The 27152-nt window shown below is 37.4% G+C and overlaps 15 protein-coding genes and 1 non-coding gene across 16 annotated transcripts; 11 read left to right on the top strand and 5 right to left on the bottom strand.

The window, feature by feature from the left end:
- Positions 1-287: 287 nt before the first annotated feature.
- Positions 288-2303, top strand: SLD3 (Sld3p; the record flags this gene model as incomplete). Its single annotated transcript, XM_056222610.1, has 1 exon — positions 288-2303. The coding sequence occupies one exon, from the start codon at positions 288-290 to the stop codon at positions 2301-2303; it is 2016 nt and encodes a 671-aa protein (XP_056082283.1).
- A 228-nt stretch (positions 2304-2531) lies between these two features.
- On the bottom strand, positions 2532-4082 carry TAF6 (TATA-binding protein-associated factor TAF6; the record flags this gene model as incomplete). The annotated part of the gene is made up of 1 exon (XM_056222611.1): positions 2532-4082. One exon carries the CDS (start codon positions 4080-4082, stop codon positions 2532-2534), a length of 1551 nt encoding a protein of 516 aa, XP_056082284.1.
- A 246-nt stretch (positions 4083-4328) lies between these two features.
- Positions 4329-5735, top strand: NSA1 (ribosome biosynthesis protein NSA1; the record flags this gene model as incomplete). The annotated part of the gene is made up of 1 exon (XM_056222612.1): positions 4329-5735. One exon carries the CDS (start codon positions 4329-4331, stop codon positions 5733-5735), a length of 1407 nt encoding a protein of 468 aa, XP_056082285.1.
- Positions 5736-5888: 153 nt separating this feature from the next.
- On the bottom strand, positions 5889-7760 carry CUE3 (Cue3p; the record flags this gene model as incomplete). Its single annotated transcript, XM_056222613.1, has 1 exon — positions 5889-7760. One exon carries the CDS (start codon positions 7758-7760, stop codon positions 5889-5891), a length of 1872 nt encoding a protein of 623 aa, XP_056082286.1.
- Positions 7761-8008: 248 nt separating this feature from the next.
- SMKI07G1440 (uncharacterized protein) lies at positions 8009-8434 on the bottom strand (the record flags this gene model as incomplete). The annotated part of the gene is made up of 1 exon (XM_056222614.1): positions 8009-8434. The coding sequence occupies one exon, from the start codon at positions 8432-8434 to the stop codon at positions 8009-8011; it is 426 nt and encodes a 141-aa protein (XP_056082287.1).
- Positions 8435-8683: 249 nt separating this feature from the next.
- RMD9 (Rmd9p) lies at positions 8684-10630 on the bottom strand (the record flags this gene model as incomplete). The annotated part of the gene is made up of 1 exon (XM_056222615.1): positions 8684-10630. One exon carries the CDS (start codon positions 10628-10630, stop codon positions 8684-8686), a length of 1947 nt encoding a protein of 648 aa, XP_056082288.1.
- A 292-nt stretch (positions 10631-10922) lies between these two features.
- Positions 10923-11372, top strand: MLC1 (Mlc1p; the record flags this gene model as incomplete). Its single annotated transcript, XM_056222616.1, has 1 exon — positions 10923-11372. One exon carries the CDS (start codon positions 10923-10925, stop codon positions 11370-11372), a length of 450 nt encoding a protein of 149 aa, XP_056082289.1.
- A 378-nt stretch (positions 11373-11750) lies between these two features.
- ARC1 (Arc1p) lies at positions 11751-12881 on the top strand (the record flags this gene model as incomplete). Its single annotated transcript, XM_056222617.1, has 1 exon — positions 11751-12881. One exon carries the CDS (start codon positions 11751-11753, stop codon positions 12879-12881), a length of 1131 nt encoding a protein of 376 aa, XP_056082290.1.
- Positions 12882-12999: 118 nt separating this feature from the next.
- VPS73 (putative sugar transporter) lies at positions 13000-14502 on the bottom strand (the record flags this gene model as incomplete). Its single annotated transcript, XM_056222618.1, has 1 exon — positions 13000-14502. One exon carries the CDS (start codon positions 14500-14502, stop codon positions 13000-13002), a length of 1503 nt encoding a protein of 500 aa, XP_056082291.1.
- A 1381-nt stretch (positions 14503-15883) lies between these two features.
- On the top strand, positions 15884-16234 carry RPL28 (60S ribosomal protein uL15; the record flags this gene model as incomplete). Its single annotated transcript, XM_056222619.1, has 1 exon — positions 15884-16234. One exon carries the CDS (start codon positions 15884-15886, stop codon positions 16232-16234), a length of 351 nt encoding a protein of 116 aa, XP_056082292.1.
- A 272-nt stretch (positions 16235-16506) lies between these two features.
- On the top strand, positions 16507-17154 carry YGK1 (5'-deoxynucleotidase; the record flags this gene model as incomplete). The annotated part of the gene is made up of 1 exon (XM_056222621.1): positions 16507-17154. The coding sequence occupies one exon, from the start codon at positions 16507-16509 to the stop codon at positions 17152-17154; it is 648 nt and encodes a 215-aa protein (XP_056082293.1).
- A 386-nt stretch (positions 17155-17540) lies between these two features.
- On the top strand, positions 17541-18590 carry SEH1 (Seh1p; the record flags this gene model as incomplete). The annotated part of the gene is made up of 1 exon (XM_056222622.1): positions 17541-18590. The coding sequence occupies one exon, from the start codon at positions 17541-17543 to the stop codon at positions 18588-18590; it is 1050 nt and encodes a 349-aa protein (XP_056082294.1).
- Positions 18591-18940: 350 nt separating this feature from the next.
- LSG1 (ribosome biogenesis GTPase LSG1) lies at positions 18941-20863 on the top strand (the record flags this gene model as incomplete). The annotated part of the gene is made up of 1 exon (XM_056222623.1): positions 18941-20863. One exon carries the CDS (start codon positions 18941-18943, stop codon positions 20861-20863), a length of 1923 nt encoding a protein of 640 aa, XP_056082295.1.
- Positions 20864-21661: 798 nt separating this feature from the next.
- On the top strand, positions 21662-22399 carry USE1 (SNAP receptor USE1; the record flags this gene model as incomplete). Its single annotated transcript, XM_056222624.1, has 1 exon — positions 21662-22399. One exon carries the CDS (start codon positions 21662-21664, stop codon positions 22397-22399), a length of 738 nt encoding a protein of 245 aa, XP_056082296.1.
- A 1314-nt stretch (positions 22400-23713) lies between these two features.
- On the top strand, positions 23714-23785 carry Smki_7.trna8H. The gene has a single exon. It is a non-coding gene; the product is annotated as a tRNA-His (tRNA).
- A 1576-nt stretch (positions 23786-25361) lies between these two features.
- SRM1 (Ran guanyl-nucleotide exchange factor) lies at positions 25362-26810 on the top strand (the record flags this gene model as incomplete). The annotated part of the gene is made up of 1 exon (XM_056222625.1): positions 25362-26810. One exon carries the CDS (start codon positions 25362-25364, stop codon positions 26808-26810), a length of 1449 nt encoding a protein of 482 aa, XP_056082297.1.
- Between the last annotated feature and the right edge of the window lie 342 nt (positions 26811-27152).

The raw sequence follows: 27152 nt of genomic DNA on the forward strand, positions 1-27152 counted from the left end.
AAACTTTAAACTACCTACTTACTACATAATTCCATGTCTTGAAATTTCTTATTTTACTAAACCCTATATAAATATCGCCAAAGAACAAGATCTCCATGTTTAGATTTTCCTTCGAGAAAACGTTATACAGCTATTATACGCGATCTTGAACTATCGGATATTTTGACTCACGATCCAGTAAGAAAAATAGAAGGAAATGATATGCATTGTTGAAAATAGACATAATTCACATTTGTAACTTGGTGGATAGTCACGACACACAGGCAGAAACGATCTGACCCCTTATAATGGAAACATGGGAAGTCATAGCATCGGTAAAAGAAGCAACAAAGGACCTTGACTTTAGCCTAGATCATCCACTCATTATCAAATCCGAAGAACTGCCCAGCCACATTCTTCGATTACTGCAACAGGAGAATAGACGTCAGCTAAAGCATATCTGCATGGAATCTGAGAAGGTGTATTTTTTGTTAGAAGAATATGGACCAGGATTTTGGGTGAAATGGCCGTTCAATTGTTTTAATGGATATAGCCTACCAGAAAGACATGAGAAAGCTGCAGCATCACTAGAAAGAGACACACACAAGCGTGAAACATCAAAAACATGGGACGAATTAAAGTTCAAAGAACTTCTTTTTTTATGGTCAGAAGAACCTAAGGGTTTGCTTAAGTCTGAAAAGGACAAAAACCTTGTACTGGATATGAAGCCACCAGATACGAAGCACGAATCAAAGGTCAATGATGATTACTCTGACCCTAAAGAGTACATAGAAAGTAAATATTATGATGCTCTTTTTTCCATACATACGCCTTTAGCATATTTCGTTAAGTCGAATTTAGTAAGGCTCAAAAATACATGCCGAACGAAATACGGGAATGATAGTTACAAGATAGCGTACCAAACTATACTGCAGAAATTCCTTCTATCAGTTGTACAATTTAAAGATAGACACGATAACAGACTTCTATTAGAATCCATTCCAAGTTCCATAGCAGATGAGAGGAGGAAAAACTGTCTCACAAAATTCGCCATGAAAGGTGGAAACAAGACTACTCCAGCTATTACAGATTTATGTGTTGTATTGAAATCTCGGGAAATAAAACTGCAGATATTGCTGCTATTGGAAATGATAGGAATGAACAATTTAGACTGGAATTTCAAAGATTTCGAGAAAAAATATAAATCAAGATTAAAGAAGAGATCACTTAATCTGACGAAGAAGGAATTGGTTCGCAGAAAATCCAAAAGATCCACTAACCAAACAGACAAAGATTTTGCGAGGATAACAACTTCTTTAGATTACTGTGAACAATTAGACTTGTATTTAGATAGGGCATGTATCCTGGATATTTTACTATCAAGTGAAGCGCCCAACCCAAATGCCATAGAAGGATCCAATGGAATTATAAAAGAGCATAAGAAAAACATCCTGGATAAAAATAAAGAGGCCTCGTTGGTGGGGTTTACGAATTACGTTCTTATCCCATACTTCAAAAAAAAAGTGCCATACACCGTTGAGTTTATTATTCAGAAATTCAAGGGACCAAGCATGAGACCGAAAACAGCTCCGAAGAAAATCAATGACAGTACACATTTGTCATCACCTAACAATGTAGACATGTACAATAGGTTTCCAACGAGCCAGCGTACTTCTCATTCTTTAATCGTTGATTCTGTTCCATCTTCACCGGCACTGAGAAGAACAAAATCGAATGTGCTCTGTAGAAAATCAATAACTTCTCCTGCCCCTGAACTTTTGAATTTCAGAACGAATTCCAACTTGAATGAGTTCCTTGAAAGTGAATCTAGAGGTTTAAGACACCCTTCCCAATTAGGAAGAACGAAGTCCGATCTAACCATGAACCATTTACAGAAACGACAGTTTTCTGTCTCCGACTTGGGCACAACAAGAACACCGACTTTATCAGCTACTTCACTCAAAACACCTTTTTCACGCACAGCTATTAATACACACGCCATTACGAACAACTCTTTTCGTAGAGTGGGAAAACGTAAGGATAATAATGAAACGGTGCATTTTAATGAGTACGAAAACTCTGAGGAGAACATACAAGTCCAAGCCACTCCGGCGGCTAAAAAAAGAACGGTGACACCCAATAAAAAAGCACAACTTCAAAGTATCATCGAGTCGCCATTAAATCTCAAGGATGACACGCATGAAGAAATAGGGATTTCCCAGAAACATACCTCTCTTTCTGTCTCTGTTTCAACTAATACCTCTCTGGAAAGCAAGCCAAAAAGGAGAGTTAGAAGACGTTTATTTGCTCCTGAAACAACATAAGGCAAGGAACTATAATAAATTTCTGAAGTAAGTTTGTGACTTAGTTCAATCTTTGTATTTTTTTTTCAGTGAAATGCAGTAAAAAATCTTAGCAACGATAATTTCACATTATGGAGGTCCTTGCATATATAATTACATATCTCATAACGAAGATGGTATACAAGAGCATATGTATGAATAGTTGCATAACAGCATATTTGTTGTACTATTAGTATAAATTAGTTCTTGTTATTCACCAAAGAAAATCGCGCTGATCAATTCTTTTGCATCGTCTCTTTCCAAAATATGATATCCAATAGTGACACCACACCTTTCTACTAATTTTTCCTTATCTTCGTCTGTAACTTTTTCTCCTTTACCCTGATACAAATCTGGCAAATCCTTTTTTAGAACTAACAACGCACTAATTACAGTATCAACCAAAATGTGGGTCTCTTCTTTGGTAAATTTTGTCCTTGACGAATTGTTTTCCTCCTTCAGATGTTCCTCTATGTTGTCCAGTGTTATCCCGCTTTCATTAAACACTAAGCGCGCCCAATTACTTAAGTTACCCAAGAAAAATCTAATGGACTCACCTTCTAGTACAGATACACCTTTTAAGCATCCATAATATGTCCCAAAAACACGGTTTATGTCCAGGAACGTCTTCAGTAGTGTTCTAGTTACCCTTGGCTTCAAAGATTTATAAGCTTGAGGAAATTTTTTCAGCACATAATCCAATAGGGATGCAGCAAAATCACGTAATGCATTTGTTCTCTCTAAGAACTCATGGATTTCTTGCGGCGAGTCATCTTTTGGTGATCCACCAAGCTTTTTCGCTAGCAGCAACGTTAGAATGGAAGGCATTAATGAATGAATATAAGGGTCTAAAAAGATTGAAGAATTGCTCAGCAAAGAGTAAATCATTTCCAAAATTGTTGTCAGTAGTTGCAAGTCAGAAAGGTTTTGAGTAATTTGTTCCGCTATAAATTGAATAAAATACGGAACTAGTTGGTGCAGGCCACTATCAGTCCTTAATGAGGTCAAAGCTGCTTGCTTCATATGTTGTACACTTTCATCAGCTTGGCTCTTCGCAGTCAACGTTGATATAACCTTGTTAAAATAAATCTGTAATTCTTTGGATAAAACATGCTTTACTAACGGTTTTACTTCAGTATTCTGTCCCGGTTTAACATTAGATAAATGTTGAGAGATGGCCGTATCCGCTACGGAAGCGCTTGCTGTCGTCGACGTTGCAGGTGTTTGGAGGCTATTATCATTTAAAGCAGTGACAATGGCACCTCTAATAAATGGTGGCTGAGATACCCTTATATCGTTCAAATTTGGATTTTGGATTATGGCAGGTTGAATACCCTCAACAGCAAGCCAGTGCGTAGTAAATGTTGGTAAACGAGGCACTTGAGGTAATGGCTCATTTATTAGTCTATCAAAGTCAACTTCTTCTTCGTCCAAATAATAGACTGACTGTCCTCCCGATGTATTAACTTTACTAAATGACACAGCTTTATTAACCTCAGAGCCATCGTAGTACCCATATAGAGGTTCCACATTCAATACACGTAGCGCCTTTGACACATCATCAGTGGTTAACACATCTCTTTTAGAATGCCTCTTGAACTTAACGGCCTGTTCGATAATCTCTAGAATGCGGTATTCCACATCCATAGCAAGTGCTTTCAAAACGTCATCATTAATATTTTCTAATCCAAGAGACTCAGCGACATCTTTGACAGTATCCTGTGGAGACCAAATTGTGTATGATTGTTGCTGCGTAGACATTTCAACCGTCCGTCAATGGCACTAACAAGTTTCTTTATCTCTTTTTTAGTCTAATATACTACTTTCGCTTATAAACTGCTTTTGTTGTTACTTGAATTGATGTTACTTGTAGATGCATCCGGGTATTTTTTGGACAATGAAACAAAGTTGAAAAATTTTGAAAGCGATGCCCAAGGTAGAAGCATCACTTCAATAAAAATACAATAGGGAATAAAAACCATTAAAAAAACCAAGTTGGACCACAAAATGAGGCTATTAGTGAGCTGTGTAGATAGTGGTGCCATAAAGGAAATTTTGTGCAATATTGGGACTGATACTTCCATCAAAACAGCGTCACAACCATTTCATGTCGCACCACATCTAGCTAAAGGATTAAAAGCTCATGTTGGTAGAATATGGATGATATCTAAAGATGAAGTCCTGTTGGCAAGAAATTCAGGGGTTGTTGAACTTGTGAAAATCTCAAAGCATGTCAAAAAAAATGAAGCCCTTCAAGCTGATCCAAAAGAAGAAAATCAAAATGAAAAAGATCTTTTCGATGTTCTACCCAAGTTTGATATATCCGAATTTGAAATTACCGACTCGATTACAAATCTTCTAGATGATTCCAAACTTGAGTTATTCTCAAAAAAATCTGTTAAAAGAACCAAGTTGGTGGATGAATTTGTCACATTATGTCCCATAAAAAAGGATACATTAAATAACACTTTCGTAGCTGCTACTAGATCCGGATTACTGCATGTTATAAAAAAAGAAAATGGCGGAAAGCTAACAAAGGTGACATCTCTCGAGGTTAAAGCACCAGTAGAGTTTCTCCAGCTATACGATCTAGAAGATGCCGATAATGATAGAGTTTTATTTGCATATGGTGGGGAAGAGAATCTGGTAAAATTAGTGGAAATGGAATCAGACTTCAAATCTCTGAAGCAAATATGGGAAGCTAAAAACGTTAAGAACGACAGATTGGATATGAGAGTTCCGGTGTGGCCCATGGCTTTGAAATTTCTGAAACCGTCCCCCAACGAAACTGATAAAGGAAAGCTGAACTATCAATTTTCTGCTATAACACGTTGGTCTCACCTAATCAAGTACAGCACGCAGCATGGTAGGAAACCATTAGCCCAGATAGATCTATTGCCTAAGCGGGAAGCATTATCTCAGATGGAATTTTTTGATATCAACGGAGAGAATGTTGCATCTTCCTTAGGGAACTTGCAATCTAGAACCTTTGATGAGTTGAATGTAATTACTACTGATTACAAAAGGAATGTTTTTAAATTTGACGGGAATGGACGGATGCTAGGTAAGATAGGTAAAGATGATATTACCGGTACATCCACTTATATTAATGTACATGACGGCAAATACCTCCTGCAAGGTGGTCTAGATAGGTACGTTCGCGTTTTTGATGTAAAAACTAACAAATTGTTGGTGAAGACTTATGTTGGTTCCCGCATAAATTTCATCATCATGTTGGATGATACTGAAGTTGAAATTCCACTAAGCCCAAGTGCCAAGGCTGCCAAAGAGAAACAAAAGAGAAAGATTGCAGAACTTGAAGATGACGCGGATGAGCTTTGGGATAGATTGGAAGGAAAAGCAAACCTTTCTAAAGCTGGCAAGAAAAGCAAACTTAATATTGAAAAACTCTAACTAGAAGTAAAGTTTTGTAAGCCAATAGAAAACTAAAGTTGAACAGTTACTACTTTCCTGAACCTAGCCCTGAATATACTACGTGCATATAATCATATATCGTCTACTGAACCTACGTAAATTTGTCTATTATTTGTGCAAGAAATCATTTTATTAAGTGCCATTATTTCCCGCGCGAGCCAATTTCTTATCATGACCTTTCTTACGGTTGTGATTAGCCTTCACCCCCTTCTTTTTTTCGTTGTTGGCATGCTGTCTTTTTTTCTTTTCAGCAGACTGAGGTTCTTGTTTCTTATTATTATTATCCAGCGCATTATGTTTGGTCTGCTCTTTGGTGGAAATTTCATCATTTTTGCTATCACGGTTATGCACATACGACGTCTTCCCTGTTCTATTGTTTCCTTTAAACATGAATTTCTTTTCCAGAAGTCTGGCTCGTGTGGGAGATCTTTCTAACATCCGTGACCAGCCTTCAATTTTTTCATCTGACCACGAAGTTTTTTCTTTAATAGTTTTCCTCACTTTAGTACCTCTTTTCGATCTCTCAAATAATGTCGGATCTTCCTTCAGAAGATTCCACAGGTAGGATTCAACAGCACTATACTTATCACCTTGTTGCTTTTCTTTAGCATCATCATCTATTTCATCATTTTCGTCGTCTTGAAAGCCAATTTTTTTGGAAAGATCGGTTCGGCTCACATCAGCTTCATCATAAGTATCATCTCTTTCATCTTCATCTGCCTCGTATAAAAGTTTCAGTGCTCTTGTCAATGTTTTATTTCTTAACTCATCTGGGACACCCTCTGAGATAACCTTTTTGTCTAATTTCTCCTTCGAGCTAGGTATTCTATCCAATATATTCAGTTCGTCAGTAGAAGATGCATTATTCTCATCCAGTGCTTGTTCCATTTCTTTTTTCTTTGGTTCCTTGGGGAATCCTTGGATAATGGTGGGGTCTTCAAATATTTTATTCGTTACTAGTTCAATATTATTATCATAGGCAAGAAGTGCCTGCGATAATTGATATTTAGAAAATTGAGGGAACAACTCCATTAATGAGGATAAATGTGCCTCATCAATTTGAGTACTTGCTGATGTTGGGTAGTTCATATTGTCTTTGTCATCCATTGATAATGCCCCCAAGTTCAAAAAAAGTAGTTTGCTTTTCAAATCTGGAAGCCTTTTGTGAATACCTTCATTTATGAGCATTGTTCCTAATAGTGGATATAGTGCCAGAGTTTCAAAATTGCTTATACCTAATTCTTTAGTTATTCCCAGTATATGATCAGCAGAAACTGAAAATAAACTTATAATAATTAATTCTCTAGCATCTTTATGAGCCCGGCCTTGACCTTTTGCCCACAACGCTTCTAGAATTTCAATCCAATTTGCTGTAAAGAAATTTTCTGCGAACTTATTTTGTTCTATAGATTTGGCTGCCAGCAGATCTTCAACGCACCTTAGATCTATTCTTTTGAATTTTCCAGATTCTATTAGCTGTCTTAAGTGCTGCTGAACTTGGTACGTTTTGTCCAATTGTACACGTTGTGTGTTGATTTGAGGTTTTAAAGTGCCGTCAATTAGATTACGAATCGAATCAGGATCGAGTTTAACATATATTTTAATCAAATCCCACAGGGAATCACCAAAAATCTGAAGATGTAACAATCCACATTTCTTGATCAATATAAATATCCAACCCTTTAATGAGCGCAACTGTTCAGACACATCATGATTGATGCCGAGACTTAATAGCTTTCCCTCCTCGTCCGCTATTTCATGTAAATAAGTTCTTAAAAACAAACGAAGATGATCAAGAGTAGAGTCGTCTAATAATTCAATGTTGTTTCCTTGCATCAAGTACTCGAAGTACGTTACATAAGTCTCTACCAAGTGCAACCAGACCACGGGATCTTTTTCAATTAATTGAGCCCTGAGTTTAAACGGTGGAAAATTGACGATGGGTAGCGAAATATCAGCGTTACCACCATCAATTTCAATAACGCGATTATACTTCGACAACATTTTTCTTGATAGTCTTATATTTTCGAATTCCTAAGAGTTGATCGACTTTTGAGTGGGCCCTTTGGTAAGAAAAATAGTAGACTACTTTTTCACTTTTTCTAAAGGCCGTGGAAAATAAAATCCATTAATACACAATCCAAGTATATATAAAAGTTACACTGTCATGTAGAAAATAAAACATCAGCAGAGATGCCCGGTGCTATACAAATGCTCACTCACTCACTCTTTTCAGAACTAGTATCATTTTATCAGTCATATATCATGTTTTCTCTTTGCTGTTCAGCATGCTTTTTCTCAGCCTCTTCCATTAAGCGAGTCTTGTGAGACTTGGCACGTTCTTGAGCTAGCTTTTTGCCCAATTCACCCTTGTTATATTTTTCGTTCGTCTCCTGAAATCTTTTTTCAGCTGCTAATCTTGCAGCTTCCTTGGGACTTACTTTGTCTTTACTCGACTCGGTCGTATAACTTAATTTGCTGCCTTCTTTCTTATGTAAGACCTGGCTAGTCGTGCTTCTTGTTTGTGCCTTCCTCTTTGTTTTATCTGCTCTCTCCTTTTGTCGAAGTTCTTGTTTTGCCTTCGTTGTATCATGATTAATTGGTTTTGTTCTTGCTTTGGTTGTTACCGTTGCAGTTTGGGAAGGCATAGACTCAGTTTTACTTCCGCACAGTCCCATATCAGTTGTGTGATGAAATTGATATTCTTTGCTGGGCAGATTTCCTAACTAAATACTAACCATCATTGAGCCGGTTTTATATATCTTTAAATCTATTCTTTCTCATTTTCCTTTTTCAAATAAAAAAGTCGCTGATTACAAGAGAAAAAAATACCCATCAATGAATCAAAGAAGATTTTATCTTATATATTATACGTTTAGATGTTTATTTACAAGTATGCATATATTGATATTGTGTGAATAAGTACACTAGTTCTTTTGCTCCCTGGGAACAAAACTGTGTAGTTGAGGCACTGGAATATCCTCTGCATTTAAATCAGAGTAACCGCCTAGATATTGATTCAATATTGGGTATGACTCTGCGCAACCAGTGGTATACCTGTATACTTGTTTTGAAGCCCGGAAGTAGGGCGTATATCTTTTTAATATTTTCAAGTACAGCTCTATTCTATCGTCGGATTTCGAAGCAGAATCGTCATTTTTTAAAGCTTCCAACGCCTCAGGGGCTCTTACGTCTTCCTTTGTGGTTGTCGTAGTGACCGGTACTTCTTCAGATTTTGCGATGAAGGCCTTTTCATCCTTCTTTGATTGTGCCCATATAACTGTTGCATCTCTCAAAGCAGATAGATCCGCATTGGCTATATACTGTTGGCCTAGTTCATTCAGTTTATTTACCAACTCTAACCATTTGTTCAGAATCTCTTCGTTATTCGTGTTATCTATGCTTCCCAGTGACTTTAGTAAAATTCTATATGATATAATGGTTCTTGGAATATGGTACATAGTGTAGTTTTTATCGATAAAATCGATTATACTGCGTTCGTGCCAAATTGATGCTTTAGTCAACATAACGTTGAAAAATGGTTCGTCAATTTTTTTGACACCACTGTAGAATGTTATGATTTCTTGTAGCTTTTGGAAACCCTTGATATTATCATTAACGTAATTTTCAAAAAAAATTGAGAAAAAAGTGTTGTTTAATGAAGACAAGATTCCAGGATTAACAGTGTTCCCATAGAATTTAACAGCCTTCTCCCAAATCCTGTAAACATGATCAAAATCCTTCTCCTCTTTCCATATATTCTGCAAAAATGAGTTCACTGTGGAGACCTGCAGAATAATCTTATATGGCATTTCGTCATTGATAATTTTGTCAAAAAAACTTTCTGCCAATGTTAGATTTTTGGAATCGCCTATGAAACCTAAATGCGTTTCAATCAAATAGCCATAATTCCTCACTTCAGCCTTTTCACATAATTGCCCAAACAAGGACAACGCCTTCTCATAGTCTTCTGCCTTTATGAACACTTTGATTAGTCCGCAATAAAGATTGGGATGGGTGAATCCTTCCGAATGAATAACTTGGTCATACAGCTCGTTAGGCTCGGTCAAAGAGTGGGTTTTGGTATAAAGTAGTGGCAACATAAAACCAACCACTTTGGGCTCCTGAAACGCCTGGGAGGTAGTTTCATTGGACATCTTCTTCGCTGATTCCCAAATTCGAATACAATCATCGTCAAAAGACAGTTCTTTGAATGAAGTTAACAAGTGAGTAGCCCCATATCCATTAACAGATACCTTGTTTATCAAGATATCATCGGAGATGTCCTTTAACGAATTACACAAAAAATTCATCATTTCCTTGTGAAAAGACTGCGAATCGTAATCTGGCTTTCTGCTTAATTTTACCAATTGATCTCTAGTCGATCTCAGACCGTTGTGTAGCAAGTGAGTTAAGCGTGACACCCGGTACGCATTAAAATCAGGCGTTCCACTCAAGGAATAGTATAATTCCATTGCTCTACCAAGCGAATCCCAAAATAGGGAAAATGACGGGCGATTATTCAATTGATTAGTTCCTACTCTCTTATATGTATTTTTCAAAGGCGTGGTAGAGTACCTTAAGGCGGATGAAACACATTCGTCAAACGAAAGAAGCTCGTGGCGCCATGGAGAAGCTGGATCCACTTTAAACATGTCCGGTTCAGCCTTGTGCCTTCCTCGCCCATTCTTCTTGTCCAAGCCAACATTAACTGAATTTCCATGGAGAATTTGACTTGAATGGTAAGCACGACCACTCAGATCTGCACTTGCAGGACGACGACCTAGTATAGCAAGAGAACTAGATTTAACCACAGTGCTTAGGCTTATTTGCATAGTTTTCAACGGTCTCACCGCATTCCTCCTTAGCATCATTTTTAATTCTGCTGTATATGAAATGTCCAAATAGATACTAAATCAAGTCACACTATAATCTCACCCACTCTTACCTGTGTTAAAGATGCTCTCTATAACGCCGTGATGGATACAGTTTTTCGAATCTTCCTTAGTAAAGAGCTACAACCACACATCACCGTACACGAACAGTAACAGAAGCATTTAGAATGAGATTTGAAACAAAACAGTACTCAAGAGCAGATCGACACATAAGAGCTCTCTCTCCAGTGAGGTCCCGTTATCATCAATTATACACGCACATAGAACAACAATGTCTGCTACCAGGGCTAATAAGGACATTTTCACCCTTTTTGACAAGAAAGGCCAGGGCGCCATCGCCAAAGACTCTTTGGGAGACTACTTGAGAGCAATTGGCTACAACCCAACCAACCAGCTTGTACAGGACATCCTGAACGCAGATTCCAGCCTGAGAGATTCCTCCAGCTTGACACTGGATCAGATTACAGGTCTGATCGAAGTCAACGAAAAGGAATTAGATGCGACCACCAGGGCGAAGACAGAGGACTTCGTCAAAGCGTTCCAGGTTTTTGACAAGGAAAGCACGGGCAAGGTCTCTGTTGGTGACTTGAGATACATGCTTACCGGCTTAGGTGAAAAGCTGACTGATGCCGAAGTAGACGAGCTGTTGAAAGGAGTCGAAGTGGACAACGATGGGGAAATTGACTACAAAAAGTTCATCGAAGATGTTTTGAGACAATGAAGGTGCGGAACCGCGAAGTATGATATTTATTGCTACTATATAATAGAAACTCATTAAAATGAACAAGAAGAACAAGGGAAGATCATGCAGTGGAAAGCCGCCACGAGTTCTTCACTTTTAGCCTGATGGCCTACAGAACGACTTTCTTTTGTAGCATCCAGTAGTAAATAGTCATATATGAACAAGTAATCGACAATGCGATAGTCATTATTAACGAGCAGGTGGGTTCCTTTAGTTTCTGAGGGATCCTAACTGCTTGGCGATTTTGCAAGAGATAAAGAAAATTTTTCAGTAATATGTATAACACAAAAGAGCATGGGACGTGTTTTACCTGAGGAACCAATTGAATAGAAAAGTATTACAGAGTTTCAAGAGTCAATGTCCGATCTCGTCGCCAAATTTGAATCGCTTATTATTTCAAAGTATCCAGTTTCTTTCACTAAAGAACAATCTGCTCAAGCTGCCCAATGGGAATCGGTTTTAAAATCTGGTCAAATCCAACCACACTTAGATCAATTGAATTTGGTGTTAAGAGACAACACCTTCATTGTGTCCACCTTGTACCCAACATCTACCGACGTTCACGTCTTCGAAGTCGCCTTACCATTGATTAAGGATTTAGTGGCAAGTTCCAAGGATGTCAAATCAACTTATACACAATATAGACATATCTTAAGGTGGATTGACTATATGCAAAACTTGTTGGAAGTGTCGAGCACCGACAAGTTAGAAATAAATCACGATTTGGATTTACCTCACGAGGTTGTTGAGAAGAAGAAAAAGGCACCTGCAGGTGGTGCAGCCGAGGTTGCTGCCAAAGCCGGCGAAGATGTAAGCAAGAAGGCTAAAAAGCAAGACCAACCAAGAGGTAAACCTGATGAAGAAACCCTAAAGAAATTAAGAGAGGAAGCAAAGGCCAAGAAGGCCGCCAAGAAGGCCGCCAATGCCAAACAACAGCAAGAACAACAAAACAAGGCCACAGAAAAGCCTAAGCCATCCGTAATTGACTTCCGCGTTGGTTTCATCCAAAAAGCTATCAAGCATCCAGATGCTGACTCATTATACGTTTCTACAATTGATGTTGGCGATGAAGAAGGCCCAAGAACCGTTTGTTCTGGTCTAGTGAAGCATTTCCCATTAGAGGCTATGCAAGAACGTTATGTTGTCGTTGTATGCAACTTGAAACCAGTTAATATGAGGGGTATCAAGTCTACAGCAATGGTATTGTGTGGTTCCACCGACGACAAAGTCGAATTTGTTGAACCACCAAAGGGCTCTAAGGCTGGGGACAAGGTATTCTTTGAAGGTTTCGGTGACGAAGCTCCAATGAAACAATTGAATCCAAAAAAGAAAATCTGGGAACAATTGCAACCTCATTTCACTACAAATGGTGATTTGGAAGTCATCTTCAGAGATGAAGAAGAAAAAGATCATCCAGTAAGAAAGTTGACCAATGCAAAGGGCGAATCATTCAAGGTTGCTAGTATCGCTGATGCTCAAGTCCGTTAAGGACATATATAAAGAATCTGTTGCCACATGACGTGCGTCAAGTGCCTAATTCACATATATAATTCAAAGATGTATAAGTAAATGTCTTTGTGCTCGTTACGAGCCGTGCTGATATGTTTCAATAATTGGCCCACACTTGATTATAACCAGTTTTGTAACCCTTCGTCTCTGGAACCTTCTTCCAGATAAACGCACTTATTAAACAGGCTATGATAGCAAATGTGATAAAAACATAACCTGACAGGATATCGTGAACAATAGGGAAAGTGTATGCAATAATAAAAGTTCCTATCCAATTACAAATTGTACCGTATCTTTGGGCAAGAACCATATCTTGTGGTTTCGAAACCTCTCTCATGATGATAAAAGGCAGTGGATTCAATCCCATTGTGGAAACACCCATATATATAAATGAAAACACTATCAAAAGGTTCATTTTATTATGGTTCATCGCCATTCCCATCACAAAAGAGGTGATAGAGACTAAAATTGTGGATGTTATCAACAGCGGTTTACGTGGGAGATTATGAATCAGCAGAGATACTAATATAGTTACTAATACATTCACCATGCTAATGAAAAAATTTATCTTAATAGCATGTTGAGGATACAGTTGACTAATTATCTTGGTACCATATAGCACAATGGAATTTATGCCGCAAAATTGTTGTCCAAATAGTAATATGGTGATAACATGACGAGGCTTGATATTTGTTTTATCCCTTAAATATTTCCACAATGAGTTTGAACCGCTAATGGAGTTTGTAGTGGTTGGCTCAATTAATGGGTCCCCAGATTCTATTTGTTGTTGCCACTTCTGTATTTCTTGGGCAGCCTCATCAAAAGTGCCACCACGCAGTTCATATAAAGATAACTTCGCATCAACAACTCTTCCATGTGCTAACATCCACTTTGGAGATTCACCAACCATAAACCACATGGTCAAATTCAACAGTGCAATAAGGAAGCTTCCAAACAGAATCCATCTCCAATGATAGGAATTAGTTAGCCAGAGGGCCACTCCTTGTGTCAACAAGACACCTAACCTGATGCAAATTTGAGTCATAGATCCTAGTAAACCTTCCCAACCACTTGGTGCAACCTCTTTAATGAAGAGCGGTATGATTACGATCAGGGACCCACACGAAATTCCCACGAGAATTCTACCAATGATCAAACTCCTATAACTATTCGAATTGAAAATTATCAGAGAGCCGATAATGTTCAATATACAATTAGTTAGGCTTGAGAACTTCCTACCATAAATATTGGCCAAACTGGTGGCAAAATAGGAGCCTAAGATACCCCCAATACAAAAAACAGAGGTCACGATACCAATTTGTTCGTCATTCAATGGTATACATTGTTTATATCCTCTTCTCCCTAACCACGTTCGGTCATACGGATAACCTTCCGTGGGTATGTCAAATTCTGAACACGAAAGCACCTGCTGAGGTGCATTTAGTTCCGATAAGTGATATCCAAATTGTAGTGAACCGATGGAAGCTACCATAATTGCATAAAACAAAGCTTTTGTTATTTTATTCTTATTTTGCCTAGGTATTCCAACATTGGAAAGAAAAGCTGACCTAGATAACAATCTAGATAGTAATCTACTCATATTGCGCTGTGTACCTGCTTACCTCCTTCTAATTTAACTTTCTCTATCTCAAAATTATTCACCTTTCAATTTCACTTTTTTGTAAAGAAGAAACCCCCCTTTCATGTTGCCGCCAATAGCATATTAACATAAAAGAGAAGAATAAACAGTTCCTCAAAAAGAGGATAGAAAACACCAAAAATAGCAAAATCGCTTGCACTTTGGTTTTCTTCTCGTGATGAACAAATGCTTGCCCTTTCCGATACTCTCAAGGTTAACGTTACAAATAAATGAACTACACTAATGATTAACACAGTTGTTGAGTGATACAACAACGAAAAAGCAAGGCCAAACTAAATTGAAACGATAGTGTGTATCTTTCACACAGACAATAGTAAAATCCAGTCCCAATCAGTCTTTAATGTCAACAAAACCGTTCGAAGCACATCAATAGTGTCGGTAAGGCTTCAAGAGCATTCTTACAAAAACTCAGTAAAAAGATGTACTATTACCAATTGTACACCTGTACATCTAGGCACTATCAAAACCCATACCTTCAAAAGCCTAAGTAATTTTATTGTCACAATTTGATGCTTTTCCTCTGCATCGCGCAGAAGACCGCAGAGACGCAGATATTTTTATTCATAGACATTACTCCCGAATGCGCGCCTTTTTGGCCTGGTTGAAACACTTCATCTATATCAATGTATATTTAAGATGACTTTTCTTTCTCTGCTACATCCTGTTTTCTTTCTATATCTAAAATTTACCTAAAAAAACCAATCATCCAACTAATCAAAAATGCCTTCCAGATTCACTAAGACTAGAAAGCACAGAGGTCACGTCTCAGGTATGTAATTCCATTTGGAAGAGGGAATGAAAGAACCAAGACGGTGACTTTTTCGAGTGTTGTGCAACCCATATGTCGTGTGTACCATGGTGTGGGAAATTATTAGCTAACCAAGGCCGCATACAATATTTCTTAATGTTTTGATCGTGAACTTTGTATCGCTATCTCAAAGTGAGATAGCTTACTCGAGTGTACGCTCGAGTAATTGTACTCTTCCATCATGAACTAAACGAGGGGAAAGTGTGCAAACGCTTGGATATGTTATGTTTCCTTTTTATACTCCATGTTATCCAGTACAGTCATACTGTCTATGCATTTTGCGGCGTATTAAGATAGGCTTTTCATCTAAATGTTGAAGAGTTTCTTGATACAGTTGTAAAAAATGGTAGAGGGCACAACAATGAAAAAGAGTTACCATGTTTCTTTCCAAACAGAAAAAGAAATAAAAATCTGTTTTACTAACAATCATTATATTGTATTTCCAATATTTTTATTTGTATAGCCGGTAAAGGTCGTGTCGGTAAGCACAGAAAGCATCCCGGTGGTAGAGGTATGGCCGGTGGTCAACATCACCACAGAATTAACATGGATAAGTACCATCCAGGTTATTTCGGTAAGGTTGGTATGAGATACTTCCACAAGCAACAAGCTCATTTCTGGAAGCCAGTTTTGAACTTGGACAAATTGTGGACCTTGATCCCAGAAGACAAAAGAGACCAATACTTGAAGTCTGCTTCTAAGGAAACTGCTCCAGTTATTGACACCTTGGCTGCCGGTTACGGTAAGATCTTGGGTAAGGGTAGAATTCCAAACGTACCAGTTATCGTCAAGGCTAGATTCGTCTCCAAGTTAGCCGAAGAAAAGATCAGAGCTGCTGGTGGTGTTGTTGAATTGATCGCTTAAACGTATAGATTGAAGCTTTATATGTATTTTCCCATAAATTATATATTTCAAGTATAATCTAATTCAACCTCTACTTCTGTAATATTCATATCACTCATTTTTACTGTTTCGTTTCATGATTTTCTGTGATTAGAGTTGCTTTCAGTAACAGATCTCAACGCTTTTATCGCTTTTCCCACAGATTCAAAATCATATATAAACAAAGGGTCCAAAGAGAAAACAAACAAAACAAAAGAAGAAAAAATACTTAAGAGAAAGACCAAACGAGTAATATGACTGGAAGTAACATTTGGAAGCCAGAGAATAATATTCCTGCCGGAATTCTAGCAGTTCTTTCGAAGCCTCATCCCAATTACCAGTTGGCATTTCTAAATATCGTACAACTTTTGAAAACACAGAGAAGAACCGGTTGGGTTGACCACGATATTGATCCATGTGAGAGTATATCCGACCATATGTACAGAATGGGGTTAACTTCCATGTTGATCACAGACAAAAATATAGATCGTAACAAATGTATAAGGATTGCCCTTGTTCACGATTTTGCAGAGTCATTGGTTGGTGATATTACGCCTAACGATCCAATGACAAAGGAGGAGAAACATCGCAGAGAATTCGAAACTATTAAGTATCTTTGTGAGACGGTTATCGATCCTTGCAATAAAAATGCATCTAAGGAAATCCTAGATGATTGGTTAGCATACGAAAAGCAGACTTGTTTAGAAGGAAGGTACGTCAAAGATATTGATAAATATGAGATGTTGGTCCAATGTTTTGAATATGAACAGAAGTATAATGGCAAAAAAGATTTAGAACAATTTTGGAGTGCCATCAATGATATAAAAACTGATGAAGTTAAAGAGTGGACTCAACGCTTACTAGAAGATCGAAAAGCATTTTTCGATAATTTGAAAGAGTAAAGGAACATTGATTTTTTTGAAAAAAGAAACTCCTTTTTGCTTTCATAAATTCCCACCGATGCATACCGTTTTTAACAGAATCTTAATGCTCTTTACTGAAGCATTGGCAATTTATTTACTTCCAGCACACACGTGCCTTGTATGTAACTTTAAAATAATCTTTCTATATCATTTGCGAGTTCTGGCAGATACATCAATTGTACGTGTTACATTATCAGCACAATTTCTGTAGTTTCATGTGGTTCTCTATATTTATTGTTAAGTCTTCGGCCAAAGGATTAAAAAAAATCATCATGTGAATAGGAACAAGTAAACCAAAGTTCAAAACAAAATCTCACTTTTCGAAAATAGAGAGGAAGAAGACCAATCCAACAGTATTTTCGAAAATGCAACCCTTTGATAGTGGGCATGATGATTTAGTTCATGATGTTGTTTATGATTTTTATGGGAGACATGTGGCAACCTGTTCTTCTGACCAACATATAAAAGTTTTTAAATTGGACAAGGAAACAAGCAATTGGGAGTTAAGCGATTCATGGAGAGCTCATGATAGCAGCATAGTTTCCATTGATTGGGCAAGTCCTGAGTACGGTCGCATTATTGCTTCCGCCTCCTACGATAAGACTGTAAAACTATGGGAAGAAGACCCCGACCAAGAAGAATGCTCTGGCCGTCGCTGGAACAAATTATGTACCTTAAATGATCCCAAAGGGTCACTTTATAGCGTAAAGTTTGCACCAGCACATTTGGGCTTAAAGTTAGCTTGTTTAGGTAACGATGGAATTCTCAGAATTTATGACGCCCTGGAACCCTCTGACTTGAGATCATGGACATTGACATCTGAAATGAGAGTACTATCTATACCACCAGCAAATCATCTACAATCTGATTTCTGCCTTTCCTGGTGTCCTTCAAGGTTCTCTCCTGAGAAACTTGCAGTCTCTGCGCTGGAGCAAGCGATTATATATCAAAGAGGTAAAGACGGTAAAATTCATATTGCAGCAAGACTTCCTGGCCATAAAAGTTTAATAAGAAGCATCAGCTGGGCTCCTTCCATTGGCAGATGGTATCAACTCATTGCAACAGGTTGCAAAGATGGTAAGATTCGAATTTTCAAAGTTACGGAAAAATTAAGTCCTCTGGCATCAGAGGAATCCTCAAACAATTCAAAAATAACTGATAACGGTGCTGATATTGATATGGATGCACAGGGCAGATCAGACTCAAATACTGAAGAAAAATCCGAATTACAATCAAGCTTGAAGGTCGAACTTCTAAGTGAGCATGATGACCATAATGGCGAAGTCTGGTCCGTGTCCTGGAACTTAACGGGTACGATTTTAAGCAGTGCTGGAGATGACGGAAAAGTGCGTTTATGGAAAGCAACTTATTCGAATGAATTTAAGTGTATGTCAGTAATTACTGCCCAACAATAAGTACGAATATACATATTAATATTTACCGGTATCTCTGTACGTGTACATTAGTCTGTATTTTATAAGACAGCAAATGGGTCGATAAGCCAAATATCATCAACACTCATAGTAAGTGTGTACCCTCTACTGTCATAACACATTGATTCCATGAGATTATTTTTGATATAGTATATTCCTTCGATTTACACTAGATTCCTTCGCCTCTTCGCCTGGAAATTTTTCAAGGCCGAGATAAAAAATTTGTCAATGAGAAAGAAATGTTAACTACTACTCATTAAGTGTTGATGAGCACATAAACCAATTTTATTCTGATATAGAGCTTAAACCGGTATTTGAAACTCACACTAATAATGCCACCAAAAGAAGCTCCCAAGAAATGGAAGGCACCAAAAGGACCAAAACCTAACCACCGTAAAAACAAAAATAAGCTTGAATTAGGTAGGGCGATTAAATATGCACGTCAAAAGGAAAACGCAATCGAGTATTTACCTGATGGTGAAATGAGGTTCACTACAGATAAACATGAAGCTAACTGGGTTAAATTAAGATCTGTGACTCAAGAATCTGCTCTCGATGAATTTCTAAGTACAGCTGCGCTAGCAGATAAGGATTTCACGGCTGATAGACATTCAAACGTCAAAATTATTAGAATGGATAGTGGAAATGATTCTGCAACTTCTCAAGGATTTTCTATGACTAATGAGCAGCGTGGAACTCTTAATGCGAAGCAGAGGGCGCTTGCTAAGGATTTGATCGTTCCAAGGAGGCCTGAATGGGATGAGGGTATGTCCAAGTTTCAACTGGATAGACAAGAAAAGGAAGCATTTTTAGAATGGAGAAGAAAATTGGCGCATTTACAAGAAAGTAACGAAGACTTGTTGTTAACGCCATTTGAAAGAAATATTGAGGTTTGGAAACAATTGTGGAGAGTAGTTGAAAGGTCAGATTTGGTTGTTCAAATTGTAGACGCAAGAAACCCATTGCTGTTTAGATCTGTCGATCTGGAAAGATATGTAAAAGAGTCGGATGATAGAAAGGCAAATTTACTGCTAGTCAATAAAGCTGATTTATTGACCAAGAAGCAGCGTGTCGCTTGGGCGAAATACTTTATCTCCAAAAATATTTCGTTCACGTTCTACTCTGCATTGAGAGCTAATCAATTGTTAGAAAAACAAAAGGAAATGGGAGATGATTATAGAGAACAAGAATTTGAAGAAGCTGATGAAGAGGGTTTAGATGTTGATGAAGAAGTTTTGGAAAAGGTTAAAATTCTGTCCATTGATCAATTAGAAGAATTGTTTTTATCAAAGGCTCCTAATGAGCCCCTTTTACCACCCCTACCTGGTCAATCTCCTCTGATTAATATTGGTTTGGTTGGTTATCCAAATGTTGGTAAATCTTCTACAATTAATTCACTCGTGGGTGCCAAAAAAGTTTCCGTTTCATCCACACCCGGTAAAACCAAACATTTCCAAACCATTAAGCTGTCTGATTCTGTTATGCTCTGTGATTGCCCTGGTCTTGTCTTCCCAAATTTTGCATATAACAAGGGTGAGCTTGTATGTAATGGTGTTTTGCCTATTGATCAGTTACGTGATTATATTGAACCAGCAGGTTTAGTAGCAGAAAGGATACCTAAGTACTACATTGAGGCCATTTACGGTATCCATATTCAAACCAAATCAAGGGATGAAGGGGGGAATGGGAATATACCAACTGCACAAGAGTTGTTAGTAGCATACGCCAGAGCACGTGGTTATATGACTCAAGGTTACGGTTCCGCCGATGAACCAAGGGCAAGTCGTTATATATTGAAAGATTACGTTAATGGGAAACTGCTGTATGTCAATCCTCCACCCCATCTAGAGGATGACACACCTTACACTAGAGAAGAGTGTGAAGAATTCAACAAGGACCTATATGTCTTTGATAGACTACCTGATACTAGAAAGGAGCAAGTACAAAACGCTGCTAAGGCTAAAGGTATTGATATAGTGGATTTGGCTCGTGATTTAAACCAGCTAACTTTTTCTGCTCACACAGGTGGGGATATGCAGAAAGAAGCCAAATCTGTCACACACGGTGGTAAGCAGGCTGCACTATACAATGCTGCTGAGGACTTGGATAGGGATTTCTTCAAGATGAACAACATCGAAGGTAAATTAAGTACACCATTCCACAAAGTTCAAAATAGCTCAGCTGGTAAGAGACACAACAAGAAAAATAAAAGTAAAAATGCGAAAAGTAAATTTTTCAGCATCGAAAATAACTAGCGTAACTCAGATAACTTTCCTTCAAATAACTGTATATTATTAATCTTATCATCTTACCAATTATTTTGCGTCCTGTAGAAACAGCCCTAAGTAAACCAGTTTAACTTTGTTACCCGGAAAGAAAATCTCTTAAAATTGCTTAAATAAGCTCCAAAATTCTTACCGTCATTATTTCTTACTCTATTCTACTCAAAGTTTACTGCTTTTTTTTTTAATTTAAGTCTAAAATGACAAGGCTCTTCAACACATTTCAACATGTTCAAGTGATTTGTGCTAGTGGATGAGCATTTTGGGACGACTGGCTTGGTTATCGGGAGTTTTTCTTGAATCCAAGCTGGTTTTCTCTCGTGATTATCCTTAAGCTTCGCAAATTACACTTTATCCCACGCATTAAGAAATAAGCTCAAGATGCCTAGAATTAGTTTTTATCCTGCCTTTTTTCGCTAACAATGACTGAGTATTTCCCACAGTCTATAGTTTGATAGTAGACGGGCAGACATTTTTTTCCATTTCCTCTCATTTTTTTTATATATGCCTGTGTATGTTTATAGGTATGGTCAGGGGTAAGTACGTACCTCTAACATCTTGTCAGTGATATAGCGTAGATCGAAATCTTTGAAGATTCTAGTCAAAATTGATTCATTTTTCTTCCCTTAATAAACTTGTTTAGGTGAAGTGTGGCCGAGGGAAAACACGTTACCACACTCATTAAATATTTAAGATGGAATAAGATTTCAAATTACGTAAGAAATAGAGAAAGTTCGATAGAGGTGATAACACCCAAAATAGTAACGCATGATGACGGAGATATCCAACGATCCGTTTTTGATCTACGTATTGAATACCAAACAGTTAAGTAATTTGGACCGCCTACGAAAGAAAGCAGTTACAAAACAACTAGAATTAAGTGCTGACAATAAGAATTCAGAAGAGTTTTTGAAGTATCAACATATGTACCAAACAGAAGCATTTGAATGTTCACAGAAAAGACACGATTCACACAAAATAATGGAGAATGAATACGAACTGTACCAAAGAAGTTCTAAAACAAGAAGATACAGTATCGATTTAGATTCCGTGCCTGCAGCAGATATGGATCCACAAGCAGTAAACTCAAATGAGGACTTTCTTGATAGGGATGAAGATAATGATGCTGTTATGGAACTAAGGAAGAGGTTGTTAGGGAAACAGCAGAGCAAGGGTCTGGGATATGAATCCACTAAATCAGTCGATAGGCAAATTGAAGATCAAGATACCTTGCAACAGGATTTGATTCAAGATATGAGCAAACTTGTGGGTAGTCTGAAACAGGGAGCTGTGGCTTTTCAATCCGCACTTGATGAAGACAAACAAGTCCTTGGAGCTGCAGAGATTGGCATTCAAGTTGCCTCTCAAGGTTTAATGGATGTCAGTGGCAAATTAAAGAAATATGACAAAAGTAAATTGAGTTACCTGTTTTATATAACAGTTTTCATTTTCATGATTCTTGGGCTGGTGTTCACTTTCATTATAATTCAACTCTTCCCAGCACTATAAATTAGTTACAACGTCGAGTCGACGCACATAGAGTTTTAATTGTTAAAGATATTATGTTGAACGAGACTCTAAATGCTCTTTAATTTTTATGGGTATATCCTCGAAGTCCAATCCGCAAGACTACTGTATCTTAAATAAAAGTGTACGAAAGGGTATATATACAGTAGAATTGAATATTAAGCAATCCTTTTACGTTAGAAAAGGTTCTTAGTTTAAGTTATTGAGATCGAGTTTAGCTATCGGAATGCTGTTACATACTACAAAGGCTTAACTTTTTATTTGTTATAACACAAACTAAGTACAAACTTAATACAAATGGTTATCTGCACACCAATACTTTCACTTCCTACGTTTTCTTGATTGAAATAGAAGCTAATGTAAACAGTGGAGTTTTATTACTACTTTGTAAGGCACTTCCCCTAAAAAAATCAAATGTTGTGACTTCATACGTGTTGAGCTAAGAACCAGCTATAATCTATTGACAAGTACTCGTATTACTAGTAAATTATAATATACGGTGTGAAAAGGAGACATAAAGAGTGTGAAATATTCATCGATTTTAGCGGACGCTGAAACGCAAGGATTGATAATGTAATAGGATTATAAATGACAATATATAAACCAAGAGGACAAATAAGTACATAATTCGTAGAATTATATTTTTCCTTTTATGGATTTCTATATTCTCGAAAAGAACTTCTTGTATATTCTGTATACAAAATTATATTGCCTTTATCAACAATGGAATCCCAACAATCATCTCAATATTCACCAATCTCTCAGAGAACTTCTGGTATATTTTATATACCAAATAATATTGCCCCTATAAACACTATAATTCCAACAATTATCTCAAAATTTGTTGGAATAAGTGATTACTACTATACACCTATTCGTATAAATCGGATTAAGTTATTGCAACTACACGTCTTCGTATAAATTGAAGTAGAAAAATTCTAATAATAGGATTTACTGCAGTAATGAGATAAAGATCTATTAATTGATCAGAACCTATTATATAAGAAGATGAGTTATCACCAAATTCTTATCATCAACACTCTTATTTATGTGTGAACCTTTGGGTTTAATATAACCAATCAGCGTGTGTTTTATATACCTCTCTTATATGGATTAAGACGGAACGACTATTCTTAATTATTACAACTTACTAAACAACTAATTATCAACAAAATTCACCCATTTCTCACTTATTTCAGCGAGTTTGATAAACATTTCAAAGGAGTGTTTTTTTGATGTCAATTTGCCTTCCGTGATGTAATCTACTCTGACACCATTGATTTCATAATGTAGTTCGCCATCTTAGTATAGTGGTTAGTACACATCGTTGTGGCCGATGAAACCCTGGTTCGATTCTAGGAGATGGCATTTAATTTTTTTTGTTTCCCAGGTTTACATTTTAAACTTCGAAGAAGAGTAATTAACATTTTACCTTAAGTTGCGAGAGAAAATCAATGGAAATGTATGGACGTTCTCCTTTATTTTTTTGTTTAGTGACATGCTCTTGGCTGTATATGCCGCTCGCGCTAACCGACCATGAAATAATAGAATTTACGGATGTGCAGAATTCTAAATAGCTTCTTGTTAAAGAAAACTTAATCATCACTTTAGAATAACTAAAAATAGGGATGCGGTTACTTTCACCATAAAGGATGAAGATGTAAAGGTGTTCCTCAGCATAAAAGTTGATATGTTTTAGAATATTCCCACTTCTCCCATTTATAGTGTTCGTTTTTGATGATAATTAGTAAGTTGTAGTCTTGATCAAAAATAAAAGTGGGTCTTCTTATACTATATAAGAGAGGCATATGAAAGACACACCGATTGGTCATGTTAGACATAACCAATATATTATTATGATTATGACACCATTTACTATAGATTCAGTAAACGAATCATATCTTTATATATGTAAATGGTAAGTTGATTATTCAATTAATAAATCTTTATGATTACTGTGGCACACATTATTACGCAGTCACACACCATTATTCATCATGAAACATCAATAACGTTTTGTGTCTAGTTACTTCATATGATCATCAAATGATTAGTTATGAAAAATGATGGGAGTCACCATTCTAACAGTATTATAAAAATCAAGTCCTGATATGGAATCTAACCTCTTATTATTAATTTATGTTCCAATAGTAATGTATCATTCTATAACACCAAATTATGTCAACTTTTCTTGCGATGCGAAACAACCAACATAGCCGAAGTAAAAGATTGCAACGGCTATTGTGACTGGTGTAAATCCAGTCTTTGGCGTTGACGTCATCAAAAATTAGTATTCGAAAAATTGTGACGTGGTTATGATGGTAAATTTTTCCGCTGAAATAGAACAAGTTCTTGATGAAGATGTTGGCCCTATTTCATATCCCGAGGGTTTCATCATGATCGCAGATTGTTGTATTTTTCTCGATCTTGAAATGAGGGCACTTGGGGCAGAAAAGTCCAATCACCTTGCGCATCATGTTTTTGAATTCCCAAATTTTGAACATGAAGATATCACAGAGAGGCATAGAGCAACAACGGTATAGGGTTCGTTGGTGTTTTTACGTCTTGTTGTCGCGGCAATCAAGAAAACATTTGCAAACATTTCGGTCGAAACAATAATATTCGAGGCACTCTATATGTTTTTTTAAGATACTATATATACGCTATACGTAGATATGCCCATTTTTTTTAGCTACTTGCTGTTGGGACGGCTGAAAGCACAATAATTGAAAATTGGACTTCTCGGACGTATGATTCTAGTTTTGTTACCCGAACATGGTGTTGAGCATTTTGACAAAATCAAAAAAAAAAAATACGGGAGTAGCAGGGCGGATTAATTGAACCAAATGATTTGATCTCGAGCAAAACAACAGCTAATAATCCTTTTCTTTAAGTAGAATTACGGACCTGGAAAACTAAGGAAGCAATCATATCGAAATTTAGAATGGTTAAAAGAACAAGCGCCGCCAATGGAGATGCGGTTGGTACTCACAAAGCTAAGAAAATATCTAAGACTCGTGCCTCTCATATTATAAATACCCAGGAAGATTTCAAGCACATGTACTTAAGTGTCCAACCATTGGATATTTTTTGTTGGGGTACTGGTTCCATGTGTGAACTTGGTTTGGGTCCGCTCGCCAAGAACAAGGAAGTCAAAAGACCAAGGTTAAATCCATATCTGCCTCGTGATGAGGCAAAGATTATTTCTTTTGCAGTCGGTGGTATGCACAGCTTGGCCCTTGATGAAGACAGCAACGTTTGGTCTTGGGGTTGCAACGATGTGGGTGCTTTAGGTAGAGATACTTCCAACGCTAAGGAGCAACTCAAGGACATGGATGCCGATGATTCAAGTGATGACGAAGATGGTGACTTAAATGAATTGGAATCGACACCAGCTAAAATACCAAGGGAATCTTTTCCACCTTTAGCAGAGGGACACAAGGTGGTGCAATTGGCAGCCACAGACAACATGAGTTGCGTGTTGTTCAGCAACGGTGAAGTATATGCATGGGGTACTTTTCGTTGCAACGAAGGTATCTTAGGGTTTTACCAAGAAAAAATTAAAATTCAAACGACCCCATGGAAAGTGCCTACTTTCTCCAAATACGATATCGTTCAATTAGCACCTGGTAAGGACCACATACTTTTCTTGGATGAAGAAGGTATGGTATTTGCTTGGGGTAACGGTCAACAGAACCAACTAGGAAGAAAAGTTATGGAAAGATTTCGTTTAAAGACCTTGGATCCCAGACCATTTGGATTAAGACATGTGAAATACATCGCATCAGGGGAAAATCATTGTTTTGCCTTGACCAAGGATAACAAGTTAGTGAGTTGGGGATTGAACCAGTTTGGTCAATGTGGTGTTTCCAAGGATGTGGAAGATGGTGCACTTGTTACCAAGCCGAAAAAGTTAGAGTTGCCCGACAACGTCGTCGTAAGAAGTATTGCTGCTGGTGAGCATCACTCATTAATCTTATCTCAAGATGGTGATTTGTATTCATGCGGTAGGTTGGACATGTTTGAAGTTGGGATTCCAAAAGAAAACTTACCAGAGTATACTTACAAAGACGTTCATGGAAAGGCACGTGCAGTACCACTGCCAACAAAACTGAATAATGTTCCCAAGTTCAAAAGTGTCGCAGCGGGGTCACATCATTCAATTGCGCTCGCTCAAAATGGTATTGCCTACTCTTGGGGATTTGGTGAAACCTATGCCGTTGGATTAGGTCCTTCCGAGGATGATACCGAAGTTCCAACTAGAATCAAAAACACTGCAACACAGGATCATAATATCATTCTAGTCGGCTGTGGAGGTCAGTTTTCTGTATCTGGTGGAATCAAACTCTCTGATGAAGAAGCTGAAAAGAGAGCAGATGAAATGGATGATTAACATAACATTAGGGTAAGCGAAATAAAATTGAGAGAACGCATCTTAGTATAGAATGTATATTGTAACATAATTAAAGAAAATACTAATAGAGTATGACAATCTATTACGTCGATTTTTGTCATTATTTCTCGCGCCGCTTGCATAGACAACGGGGAGGCTTAAAATTCTGTAATTATAACCGGCTGGTAGCAGTAATATTATGTAATCCATCTGACTGTCCAGCCTCTCAGCTTATTTCCCATGTATGCGACTTCTGACTTATGAACTTACCAGGAAATTTAATCGGATTTAAGAACTTAAACCGGAGATAACTAGGAAGGTGCCAAGAACGGGCGGCATGTA

The sequence above is a fragment of the Saccharomyces mikatae genome, assembly GCF_947241705.1.
Source record: "Saccharomyces mikatae IFO 1815 strain IFO1815 genome assembly, chromosome: 7".
Classification (NCBI taxonomy): Eukaryota; Fungi; Ascomycota; class Saccharomycetes; order Saccharomycetales; family Saccharomycetaceae; genus Saccharomyces; species Saccharomyces mikatae.